This window comes from Impatiens glandulifera, chromosome 3, assembly GCF_907164915.1.
Source record: "Impatiens glandulifera chromosome 3, dImpGla2.1, whole genome shotgun sequence".
Taxonomy (NCBI): Eukaryota; Viridiplantae; Streptophyta; class Magnoliopsida; order Ericales; family Balsaminaceae; genus Impatiens; species Impatiens glandulifera.
The window spans coordinates 30,010,851-30,024,253 of NC_061864.1; the positions used below are offsets into that span (position 1 = coordinate 30,010,851).

Below are 13,403 nucleotides of genomic sequence, written 5' to 3' on the forward strand. Positions count from 1 at the left end.
TTAAAGTATCGTACCAGGCTCTTGGAGCCTGTTTTAAACCATAAAGGGCTTTATCCAGCCGGTATACATGACTTATTAGTTCTGGATTTTTAAAGCCTGGAAGTTGTTCAACATACACTTCTTCACTTAGTTTACCATTTAGAAAAGCACTTTTGACATCCATTTGGAAAACTTTAAAGTTTTTGAAAGCCGCAAATGCCAAAAATATTCTAATGGCTTCAAGTCTAGCCACAAGAGAAAATGATTCTTCAAAATCAATGCCTTCTTCATGTTTGTATCCTTGAACCACTAGCCTAACTTTGTTCCTCGTAACCAAACTGTCTTCGTTGAGTTTATTTCTGAACACTCATCTTGTTCCTATGACAGATTGTTGTTTCGGTCTTAGAACTAGTTGCTTGACTTTATTTCTCTCAAACTGGTTTAACTCCTCTTGCATTGCTAATATCCAATTGGGATCTAGCAATGCTTCATCCACCTTTTTCGACTCAATTTGTGATATGAAAACTGAGTTTTCATATTCTTCCAAATTTTGTTGCCTAGTTCGGACGGGTGATGAGAGTTTACCTATTACAAGTTCAAGAGAATGATTTTATTCCTTCTAAGGTTTATTCTAGTAGTGTCTTCCAAGCGTCCGGTTAACTGATCAAGGTTAGACGGATCGGTAGGCTGATTAGAGTCAGACCGACCGATTTCCTTAGTGGACACTGAGGCGTCAACTTTCTGCGGTAAAGCAGTTTGATCAGGCTGAATCTCAGCATTAACCGCTTGATCATTGACAAACCGTCTATAGACCGGAACCTCATCTTCATCATCAGAATAGATATTGAAATTTTTCATTCTGTTGTGAAGGTCAAAGGGTGCTGCAGTGTTACATTCAATCGATTCATCAAAAACAACATGAGAAGATTCTTCAACCGTTATGATGGTTCTAGTATTATAAACTCTATATGCCTTACTAACGGCTGAAAAACCCAACATTATTCCTTCATCGGATTTAGCATCAAACGCGGTCAAATAGTTTTTGTCGTTGATGTGAACATAACACTTACAGCCAAAGATCCTAAGATACCGGATGTTAGGAACTCTGTCATGGTATATTTCAAATGGAGTTTTAGTTAGCCGTTTAGTAATTAAAGACCGGTTTTGAGTTTAACAAGTAGTGTTGATAGCTTTAGCCCAAAATTTTTGAGCAAATACCCGAATCGACTATCATGGACCTTGCGGCTTCATTGAGAGTTCGGTTTCTTCTCTCAGCCAGGCCATTTTGTTGAGGTGTTCTGGAACAAGACAACTAGTGCCTAATACTAGAATCATCAAGAAAAGTAGTTAAAGTACTGTTCATGAATTCGGTTCCTCTATCACTTCTAATTTTGTTAATTTGGATAGATTTCTCATTTTGTATTCTTAAAAGTAATTTGATCAGGTTCGGTATAGCTTGATCTTTAGAAGCTAAGAATGTTACCCAAGTAAATCTAGAATAATCATCAACGACTACCATGGTATAATGCATGTCTCCTAGGGTTGTCACCCTAACCGGTCCAAACAAGTTCATATGTAATATAAGCATCGTTCGGATTGGAAATTTCATTTGCTTTTAAAGGATGATTTTATTTTTTTTCCCATTTGACATGCAGTACATACTTTATCTTTGGAAAATTTGATGTTTGGAAAGCCATGAACTAATTCTTTAGAGCATATGAAATTTAAGGTTTTGAATTTTAGATGGTTTACCCGCTTGTGCCAGAGCCAGTTCGGATCGTTCCTATCTATCATGCGTATCGGGTTCTCAGTTTTAGTTTTCCAGTCCACTTTGTAAATGTTTCCTATCCTATTTTCGGTTAGAAGTGTATCACCTTGATGATTTTTAACTAAGTATGCATGCTTATGAAATTCAACTGTGTACCCTATGTCACACATTTGACTAATGCTTAATAGGTTGAAATGCAAGTTTTCTACTAAGAGCACGTTATTTGTAGACAATTGGCCATGGACAATCTTACCCTTGCCCACGACTCTACCCTTTGAATTGTCGCCGAAAGTTATTATTGCGTCGGCTTCATAAATAATATCAGCTAGTAGTCCACTGTTTCCGGTCATGTGTCTTGAACACCCGCTGTCCAAGTACCATTCCGAGTTTCCTAGCCGCTTGTACCTCCTATCCTGCAAAAAATAAATATTTACGCATTTCTGGTACCCACATTTACTTGGGTCCGTGATTGATTTGTCTCTTAGGGATCCAGACTTTAATAAGTCGGATAACTTTCCCAGTGATAGTTCTAATAAATTTATCGGTACTTGGCTTGACATCATTCTGTCCTTATTTTGTCGTTGTGGTGACTGTTGGTTAGTTCTATGTGAGTGTGTATCGGTTTGTTTACCTGCTGGTTAGTTGGCTTTCCTTCTCTCAGGATGAATCCATTTTTCCGAGTTAGTTGGACTTATGTATTTTATTTCTTTTTTTGGTATGAGTCACGTTCTGCCTCATTGTCGGTTGAAGAGCTCTTGACAAATCTTACAAAGGGAATATTGTCTTTTATGAGTTTCATCCCGTTGGAATAGTTCTGGTTGGCAGATTTGTTGTTTTTGTATCCAAGACCAAATTTGCATTTGGGATGTCTTTGATAATTAGACATTTGGCTCACCGCTTCACTAGATCTTTTCCAGGAGGCCGTGACATATTTGGGTCTCTCATTTTCTTCGGTTAACGATTGAACTGTCTCCTTGAGCTTCTCATTCTCTAAGGATAATTCAACTAGTTCATATACCAAGGTTTTGCTTGGCTCACGAGCGGTACCACTTGACTCTCCAGTTTCGTAGTTTGACCGGGTCGGTATAAGAGCAGACAAGTTTTTGAACTCAACGACCATGTCGTTGAGTGCAATAACTAAGTTTTCTATAGTAAATTCTTCAGAGGAAAAGTCGATTACGTCTTCTTCATTTGCCATGAAGCAGATGACACTTTTTCTTCGTCATTTTCCGTGTTGGAGTAGACCCAGTCGCTTCCTCCGTCAGATGTTATGAGTGCCTTCTGGATTTCTTTTCCTTCACCGGTTTGCTGGCTGTTACTCCTTTTGCCTCTCTGGTAGTTGTCATCCGGTTTCCAGTCATCCCGTCTCAGTCTCCTGCATTCTGACCTATAATGACCCAAAGCATTGCAGTTAAAGCATTTTACATTGGATTTGTCGACATAGTTATAGTTAAAGTTGTTAGATGGATGATTTTTCTTCAAGAATCTTCCGAATTTCTGTTCTAGCATGGCCATCACATCTTTATCGATCCTTCCTTTAGGATGGTGCTCATTTCATCATCCAAAGTGATCTGATGTAAATACATCTGAACCTTCCAGTCGCTAAACGCTTCACTGTTTAGCATGGGTGGCTTATCGCTGTGGGTCATGCTTCCCATCTCTTTCGGTTGCTTGAATGTTAAGAACCTTGCTCTGATACCACTTGTTAGGATCGGGATCGCCGATAGGGGACTGGGGTCCTTCTAAATGTAGATCGCTTACACAACAACACACACAACAGAGTGGTCATAATCCGGTTAAAGATTAGAACCGCTCTTAACACTACACAGATTTTCACAGACTCTTGAACCGAATTCAAGGGAGGAAATGTCTATTTTAATCTGAAACAACTCACACAATTCGGTTTGAAAGGTATTAGGAGAAGTCAGTTTGAAAGCTGGTTCGGCTAAGGGGAGTACAAGTTATTTCGGTTGAGATAGTAGATATTTCGGTTAGGTTGGTTAGAGTAAATAAGCTGGAAAGTAAAATGAAGAACACAAGAAAATTTTTTATGGATGTTCGGAGTTGAATCTCCTACGTCACCCCTTCTTCTCAAATAGTGAGAAGGATATTCACTAACTGTAATATTCAACAAACACACTCCGACCGAGTCTTATTTACTGCTCATCGGTTACACCACTCACAAATGATGTAATACTTTTACACAAGGTAAAATACACAGAGTTCTCGCAATTGTATTTCAAACATTTTCAAGGATTTCAATCGATATTCAGGGTCGCGCGTAAAATTTATCTTGTTGTAATCTTGTCTCGCCTGTTGATTCAGCACATTTAAGCTTCTATTTATAAAGATATGACAACGGTCATATTTTCTCTCTCCATCGGATTGGTTATCTGAAGTCGTGCCGGTCAGAGCCAGATAGTGTGCACGCCTTGCCATTTTGGACACATGGCAGACATGCATTAGTCGGCCGCCTGTGTTAGAAGTTGCTTGTAATCTTGGATAATTAGTAATCATTTCTTTTGCCGCATGCTTCTGATTCGGATCCTTCTTCTGTGTATTTCTAAGAAATATCTTCATCATTTTATTACGTCATCTTCACAGGTTTCATCACTTTAAATAATTTCCCGTTAGCCTTAAGATCTTCAATATATGAGCCATCCAGAAATGATACTTCATACGGTTTATATCTCAGTCGATCCGGTGAGAGGAGTCAAACTGATTTACTTGATTATGTCGGGATCCTTGAGACAGAGTGCCTCAACCGGTCCGGTGCGGCTTGAGCTGTACCTGCACAAGAAAGTTTGAGATTGATTAAGTTCTTTGGCCCGTTTAAAATTAACTTACTTAATTTTTCTAACACAAAACTATTTTTATTTCAATATAAAGTGTTTTATTTTTCAAAATAAACCTAACGGAGTCTAGTATATTTTCAAGTTCATCTCAAATACAATACACAATTTGAAAGTATTATTTTTTAGAAAACTCTTGATTTATGGTTTGTTTTTATTAATATTTAACTAAGGATTTGAAATAATTGTGTGGTAAATTGATGATTAATGAATGTTGATTTAAGTTTTTTTTAATTTAAGAAATTAATATTTAAATATATTTAAATTTGAGACTTTCGAGCCGAACTCGAGCCTATGCTTATATGATCGAGTCGAGTTTGAGTTTAATATTGAAAGCTCGGTCGAGCTCGAGCCGAGCCAATAAAAAACGAGTCGAGCTGAACTCGAGTTTGACTGGTTTACACCCTTAGCTTGCTCCAAAGGCTCCTTCTTATGTTTGTTCATCCATTCCTCGTGCACCCGTAACGATCCATTTAATTCGTCGATTGAGATTTTCTCCAAATCTGTGTTCTCTTAGATTGCAATCATTACATGGTCAAATCTTTGATGTAGAGAACGTAAAATTTTCTCGATTATTCGAACGTCTTCTATGCTTTCAAAATTTCACTTCATCTGGTTAACGATAGATAAGATCTACATGAAATAGTCTAAAATAGACTCAGATACTTACTGATGAAGAGAGCTTCAAACTCTCCCCGCAAAATCTGAAGACGCACCATTTTTACCTTACCAACTAATTTTTGGAAATTTTCTAGAATTTCTTATGACTCCTTCAACGTTGAGGTATTTGCTACTTTCTCAAAAGTATCATCATCCAGACACTAGCACTAGTGGATGATAGAAAGGACATGCTAATCCTTCTTTTTGATATTCTCGAACGCTTGAATCAGGGTCAACTTCGCATCCTCAACAGGTTCGACAATCCCACGATTACGATTTCCCATGCACATTGGAAACCGAGTAACGTCTTTACTCGGATAAACCAACTATCATAGTTGTCCTTCGTAAGACACGGATATTAGAACATCAAAGAGATCATTGCTCTGTTATCACTTTGTTAGAAACGTTAGTGGACAATCGACGTATTCACTCACAAACTCAAGATAAGATTAAAAAGAAAGGGGAATAGATTTTATTTCAGTTCATCTTCTTTTATGAATACATCTATTCTATTTATACAAAAAAAAAAAAAAACTCTTAAACTTTTAAAACTCATACTCTTAAACGATCAGAATTAATGATAATTAAGACATATATTTAACCAAAGATAATAATGTCTAATATTAACTAGACTTTTAAAACTAATTAAGACACTTATTACACACAAAAGATTAATGTCTCATTTTCAATTATAAATTAATTTTATTTTCAACCTAAACAACTGGGACTAATGCATCACCCACATATAAGACGTTGTTTCAATCTTCAAAAGACGTATTCAACAACAACGGATCATATTATTATGAATTAATCACATGACTCCAACCAAAGATCCGGATTTTAGAAGTAATTTCTCTTGTTTCCATTAATGTTTGAAGCAAATGTAGAATTTTCAGTTTTGTGTGTGAGCTTCAAGAAATTAAGAAGTGGAAATGGATGGGTGATTGACCTTATGATGATGACCAAGTAAAAGTAATGACAGTCCTCCATTCTAAACAGATCTTTTGACAGTCCTCCCAATCAATATCATACATAGACTTCTCCCTCATTTATTAGCTTGAAGATGAAATGATAGTTAATTAAGAGTTTTTGATCTAGTAGTAAGAGAAGATCTCATATCTACAATGGCGGACGGATTCGCACCCATCTTGAAAGCCTGTTTGCTAGCTCTTAAGAATCTAGACACAGCCTTTCTTGTATACTCCTCCGCCTCCTTCACGGACATTAATGTCTTCTTCTTCTCCTCCTGCCAAAAACTGTTCAGCAAATGCTCTCCATTCAATACACTGGCCAGCTCAACCACCTCCTTTTGAAACCCCGACAGCCCCCTCTTTTCATCGGCTTCGGTCATTCTCAACGGAGTTACTTCCGGCAGACTCTCTGCATAAACAAAGAAAAAAAACTCAAATTCTATTATGACTGAAACCATGTTAATTGAACTAAGAATAAGTTTGGTTTATGGGTTATAACCGACCGGGACAATCTATCCTTGGAGAAGTTAATTCGGACACGATGTGTTCAAACGTGCCTGCCCAAGAATCTCTATTCGTCAGGAAATCGGAAGAGAGGTTGAAGATTTTCTTGATGGTTGCTGGGATTGATGAGTGTTCATACTCTGAGTTTGGAGTTGGTCCTTGTGGCCTACTTATTACTGAAATTACCCAACAAATACAATCATAATTATTATAATTTTATCATTATATATTAACTTAATATTTTCATAATTAGGGTTTCATCATAAATATTGTCTCAATGAAAATTAAATGAGTCTCAAATTTTAATTGTGTTATACACATGGCGGATCTATTTTTAGGGGTCCTCTTTAATCATCTACCGCATTGTGTGGGGCACAGGCGAAAAAAGGTTATTAAGAACCCTGCCTGAGACTCAGGTGCCTGAGACTCAGGTGCCTGAGACTCAGGTGCCAGAGACTCAGGTGCCAGAGACTCAGGTGCCAGAGACTCAGGTGCCAGAGACTCGGGTGTGCTGAACTCTATCCCAAAAACTAAAAAATAAATTACTCTTAGTTTCTTAAAATTTTAATTTAATATATTATATTTTATCTATATTTTTGAAAAAAGAAAAACTTATCTTTATCCATCCTCGTTTATTTATAATTTTTTCGTTATTATTTTTAAGTTTACGGGGTGTTCAATTGGCCGGTTAAATGGTTAAACGGTTCCGGTTAAGATCTATTTTGCCTTTTATTTTACAAACCGATTAACCGGACATTAATGGTATCGGTTTTACCGGTTCTGGTTCTATCGATTTTTGTCGGTTTCGGTCGGTTAACCGTGTTTAATCAGGAACCGATAATTCAATTTTTTAAATTAAGTAATAAATTTATGAAATGATTTTTTTGTTTTCAATTATTGTTTGCGCTTTCTTATTATACTATTTTCCATAATTTGGAGTCTCTATTATAATATATTATTATTATAATATATTTTATTAATATATTTAGGAATATGTTATAATATATAATTTTATTATAACAATATAATATATTTTATAGTTATTTTGTTAACTTTTTATATATTTCTTGAGAAAATTCAAATTCATTATGTCGATTAATTTTTGACCAACCAAGTATAAGTATAAGCAAATATGATTGAATCTATTTCTCAACCGATAGAACATAGAGTGAAATCAGTAAGTTATAATAAAATAATGGTTATTATTTCAGTTCGTTTTTAATTTATTTTCGTAAAATTTTATATAAATTATAATGTTTTTTTAAATAATTCTATAAAATTATAATTTAAAAATAAAAAAGATTTATAGATTATAAAATTTTATTTATAATATATTTATTATTTATAAAATAACTAATACAAATTATAAAATATAAAAATATTTAATTAAATTATTATCGATTTACTGGTTAAACCGTTAGAAAAATAAGTAAACCGAACCGTTTAACCGATAAAAAACCGGTTAATTGAAACCGTTAAAACTAATTAACCAATAAACCGTTAAAATGAAACCAGTTAACTATCGATTCGATTGAATTACCAATTTTCAATTTTTTTTTGTGCAAAACTAAGTTTACCTATTTTATGTATAGGTATATATATATACAAGACTCAAGTCTTCAAACATTACAATTAAGTCATTTGGGATTTCTCTCTAAAATGACTCATTATTATTTATTTTAAACTCAAAGTTTTTTTAGTGTGAAAAAACATTTGAACTTAAAATATCAAATGAGTATTTATTTATTATTTATATATTCAAATAGTTGTACTAATATTTTTCTATAAAAAAATAAGACTGCATACTACTATTAATTTATTATTATTTTTGTAAAACAAATGAAATAAACATAAGATCATTTTATTATTTATTTGCAATTATATAAAAAAAATTATAATTATAATTATTTCATAAAACACTCTATAATTATTGTCCACATTTTATTTTTAGAATCAGCTGTTTAAGTTGAGTTATTTAAACAAATTTAAGTTTATTTAAAAAGATTGATTCTTGATAATTTTAAACAGATAAGTTTTGTTTATGGTAAAATAATTCAAGGGTAATAATGAATAATAATAAATAAATAAGTATATTTAATTAATTGAGTTATATGATAAAAAAAATTAATGTTTGATTATAATTATAAAAATTATATTAATAAGTTATTTTTGTTAAATTATTTATTTATAATATGATGAATATAGTTAATTCATAAAGAAAAAACTATTAATTAGTGATCTAAAATTGGTTTTGAGATATTTAATCTCTTAAATCAATAAAAAAAAAATCATTTAAATTATCTAACTAATTTATAATTAAATAAAACCATTAATTTAATGATTATAAGCATTAATCTTACTAGTTCCTTTCTTGATCCAAGGCGAAACCATGATGGTTGGAACACGAACTCCAAGTCGATCAAACTTAAAGAAATTCGGGTCGGGTCCTATATTCCCATCTGGATTTGGAACATTCTCAAAAGGCGTTTGAACATGATCATAAAACCCACCATGTTCATCATAAGTGATCACCAAAACCGTCTCATTCCATTGAGGACTTCCCCTCAAAGTCTCGTAAACCTCCTTCACAAGTTTCTGACCATTTGCAACATCATGCGACGGATGATCATCGTTTGCTGCAAATCCCTTCAAATCAAAATACCTCGGTTCAATAACCGTCAAATTCGGTAGTTTCCCATCTCGAGCATCCTTTTTGAATTTCAAATCATAAGAATGAAACTTAAAAGCATACTTAAGTTTCCTCATGTTTCTATAGAACAACGTTGTTGGTATGTTTTGGAAATAGATTCCAAAATTGTAACCGTTTTCGTATAATGAATCAAAAATGGTTTTTTGTGGGTATCCTATTGCAAGTTGTTTCTTGTCATGGTTGGTGGATCCGAATGAAGTTGCAGAGTAAACGAATAGTCTGTTGGGTTGTGTTGGACCCGGGAGAGATGAGAACCAACGATCGAATGTTGCGAATTCTTTCACTAAAGTTGTGTAAACGGGTATGGATTCTGGTTTGAATCCTTTCATGACGGTTTCAGAGAGGTTTTTTGAAATGGATAAGGCTTGTTCTACGAAACCTGACATTGAAGGGAAGGTGTTGGATTCTGATCCGGATCCGAATACTTGTTGCTCGACGTTTTCGAAGGTGTGACCCGGATCTGGATCAACGTATTCTGCATCATTTGTGTAGCAGATGGATTCGGATTCTTTTGTTTTGGTTGAAACCGGGTTGCATTCTTGACCTGTGACTCCATTGATTGATGGGTTAATGGATTTCTTCATCCAGCCTATCATGTGGTCGAATGATCTGTTCTCGAGAACTAGAACGACAATGGTTTTAATGGGTTGTTGGTTTTGACTTGTGATAAGAGGAAGGTGGAGAAGACTTGAACATGTGAGAAAGAGAAGGAAAAAGGAGGAGAACTCCATTTTTTGCATTTCTTGAAGAAATGTTGAAGAGAAATCGAGTTAATTTGAATGAATGGTGAGATGTCTGGCGGCTGTTGAAGCACTAAGGAATAATCCATTATCATGAGCAGCACTGGTGGAGTTTATTAATCAATGGTGTTCTTATCTTTAATCTGCCTTTTTTTTATGGAAGTGGAGAAAGTGGGGAGAGGGAGAAGATGATCTTTACATGGGTGAATATTGTGAAAAAAAATATATGAAATAATTTTAATTTATTTTAATTTGGGTCATTTGAAAATCCTTAAAATGATATTTAGGTGGAGATATTTTAGTCTGAATTTAGATGAGAAATTGTTTTTTTTTTTCTAAATTAAAATTTAGTTATAAATTTAATAATACAAGGCTCGTATAAGTATGGCTATTGATTGATTTAAGGGGATGATTATTATATGGAGACTGATTAAAATAATTATGAGAAAAAAATGGTTAACAATGCTATAATGGGATAAGGAATGAGAGACTCAATTAGTCAATTGATCCATTTTAAATCGATTTATGAACAACCATAAATACAATAATATATGAAGTTAGTGAATAAGATATGGATCATTAGAAAAATCAAATCCAATAGGCTTTCACTATAGTGTCTCTAAAATTGTAGTCATATAAAATCTTGGTTTATTTATTCAAGATAGACTAAGCACATGAATTTTTATAATAAAAAAAAGTTAAAATATTATTTAACAATATAAAATGAAATTAAGTCATTAATGAGAATCTTTGATGGTAGTATATACTATTTTAATGAGACTAAAATTTGGAAGATGGATTAGAGGGTCATTAATAATTTATGTATTTGGTGGGAGACTCTTCTATAGAGGCATCATTTGAAATTCTTGTTACATTGAATGATGACATATATGCTAAAATGAATATTAATTTAGGTAGATACTCGGTTAACGTTTAATTAAAAAATCAAGAGGATAATTTCTAATGGGTAATTTCTACTGTCTATGGACCGGTTCTTCCAAAATTTAAAACAGTTTTCTTTAATGAGATAAAAAACGTGGCTAGTCTCTGCAACTTATCAATTGCTTTTGCGGGCGACATGAACGAAGTTAAATTCCCGTCTAAAAAAAATGCGTCAATAGGCATAGTGGCCTAAGGCTAGGAGCATACTCTGGATCGAAAACGTGGGGAGTGCTGTTTGAAAATTTCTACTAACTTAAAGCCTCAATTCAAATTTTTTTATGAAAAAATATCAAGGTGATTAGATTTTAGAATTTACATTAATAATCCTTTGTGTGCCTTGGGTCTTTCTAGTCATCCAATTTTTTTTATCAACCCCCGATAATTAGGGTATTAGATCTCAGAGACAATTGAAGAATTTGAACTTATCAATTTTCCTTTAGAAGGTGGTCAATTCTTCTTTAAAAGAGGTAATGGCAATGAGGGTCATGTTCCTTCTCGTATCGACAAATTTCTAATTATTGAATCAAATTTTCAAGATTTTCTAATATATTTCTCAAGGTTGTAAAAAACGGGATTAATCTGTGATTAATCTGCGATTAATCTGTGATTAATCTGCGATTAATCAGAAATCGGAAAAAAAATGTCTCGTTTTTTGCTAATCGGTAACCATAAATCGGTCAACGGTCAACTAGGTCTGGTCAACGGTCAACCTAGGTCGAGGTTAACTCGGGTCAAACTCGGTCTAATTTTTTATTAACATGTAAAAATTATATTCTAAAGAATATAAATGATTTTCTCCCAATTTTATTTTCTCACTTCTGATCTTATTATCCTCTCTCTCTTACTCAAGTCGCCTGTCATCTCGTCCAAGGAGCCTGAAACTGGCGTCGCCATTGTTGATCTTCCATTCAAATCGTGTTCTCAGTGGTAAATATTTCTCTCTTAAATATTTCATGCCTACTCTTGACACTGTTTTCTCCTTTACCACTTTATTTCTTTAGATCATGTTAATACATCAATCGTAGATATTAAGGTTTCAGAAAGATATGTTTATAGGATCCACTATATAACAAAATATCTCTGTGGTTGCTTCTTTATTCTTGTGCAAAAGTTCACACAAAGATATCACAAGTTTGCTGTTATTCTATGTAGTTATTTACGGTGAAGTGGAAACCTACATGTGTTTCTTTTGTACTCGTTGTGCACTCAAAGTGTTTGATGAAATGACTCAAAGTGGTGTCAAAGCATCATCAACGGATTCCAACTCAAATGTGAGTGGTTCTAATTTGCAAAGGATGGCAATTAGGATTCTGTCATTAACTAAAAGTTCGTCGGATTGTGAGCAGAATTGGAGCTCATTCGATATGGTATGATGGTATCTCACTTTGTCATTAACAAGTTAGTAGTACGAATTAATATATGAAATTCGTTTGAACTTGCTTGCTTGTAGGTCCACACAAAGAATCAAAATTAACTTACGACCGAAAAGTTGAACGATTTGGTTTATGTCCAATTTAACTCAAAGTTATTTTGTAAGAAGAAAAAAATTACATCCGAGAAGCTAGTGATTACAACAAAACTCAACATATGATGGTTGATGAATCACAAGATATTGAGTCGAATGTTGATGAGGAGATTGATCCCATTATCGGAGCGACACAGATGGTGCTTGGTGACACACTTGTAGATGAAATACTTCAACCTAGAAGGAGTGCAAGAATGAAGATGAGGATGATGTCTAATTGAGAGAAACTTGTGAAGAAGAAAATTTTGTATCGGAAGAAGAAGACGTTGATGAAAATAATGATGATGAGTGTAGATGGATGAACATTGATGTGTTTGTGGATGTGTTTTAGACTTTTAGACTTTAGTTTATAACTTTATATGCTTTTGGAGGATAATTTTAGTATTCAATGCGACTCTGTATGAATTTGGGTGCGTTTTTAACTTTTAATGAATGGAATTTAGTATTATTTTTCAAAATAATGCGTTTTGGCTAAAAATGATTAATTCGATTAATTTCAATTAATCCCGATTAATACAATTAATCATTAATTTGTATGTGTCGATTAATGTCCAATTACTGTTACTGCAACCTTGTGATGCAGCGTGCGTGGCTAGGATGAACCTTTATCAAGATTCGTTGATTCTTACGAATACCGAAAGTTGATAGATATTGAGGAAACCTCGTTTTCTGATTAATAATCTTCCCCTAACAAAGTGTTTTAAGATTCTTTAAATACTCAAACCCTAGCTTGCAAAAGAAATAAACAACTT

At 33.7% G+C, this 13,403-nt stretch overlaps 1 protein-coding gene across 1 annotated transcript; it reads right to left on the bottom strand.

Moving 5' to 3' along the window:
- Positions 1-6,310: 6,310 nt before the first annotated feature.
- Positions 6,311-10,228, bottom strand: LOC124931528 (non-specific phospholipase C6-like). The gene is made up of 3 exons (XM_047472012.1): positions 9,095-10,228; positions 6,734-6,910; positions 6,311-6,639 (listed from the first exon to the last, which is right to left on the bottom strand). The coding sequence occupies exons 1-3, from the start codon at positions 10,182-10,184 to the stop codon at positions 6,335-6,337; spliced, it is 1,572 nt and encodes a 523-aa protein (XP_047327968.1). The 5' UTR covers positions 10,185-10,228; the 3' UTR covers positions 6,311-6,334.
- Between the last annotated feature and the right edge of the window lie 3,175 nt (positions 10,229-13,403).

Coding starts and splice junctions, on each gene's coding strand:
- LOC124931528 (XM_047472012.1), bottom strand. CDS start 10,184: ATGCAAAAAATGGAGTTCTCCTCCTTTTTCCTTCTCTTTCTCACATGT. Junction 6,911..9,094: donor TTGGATCAAGAAAGGAACTA/GTAAGATTAATG, acceptor GGGTAATTTCAG/TAATAAGTAGGCCACAAGGA. Junction 6,640..6,733: donor TCCAAGGATAGATTGTCCCG/GTCGGTTATAAC, acceptor TTGTTTATGCAG/AGAGTCTGCCGGAAGTAACT.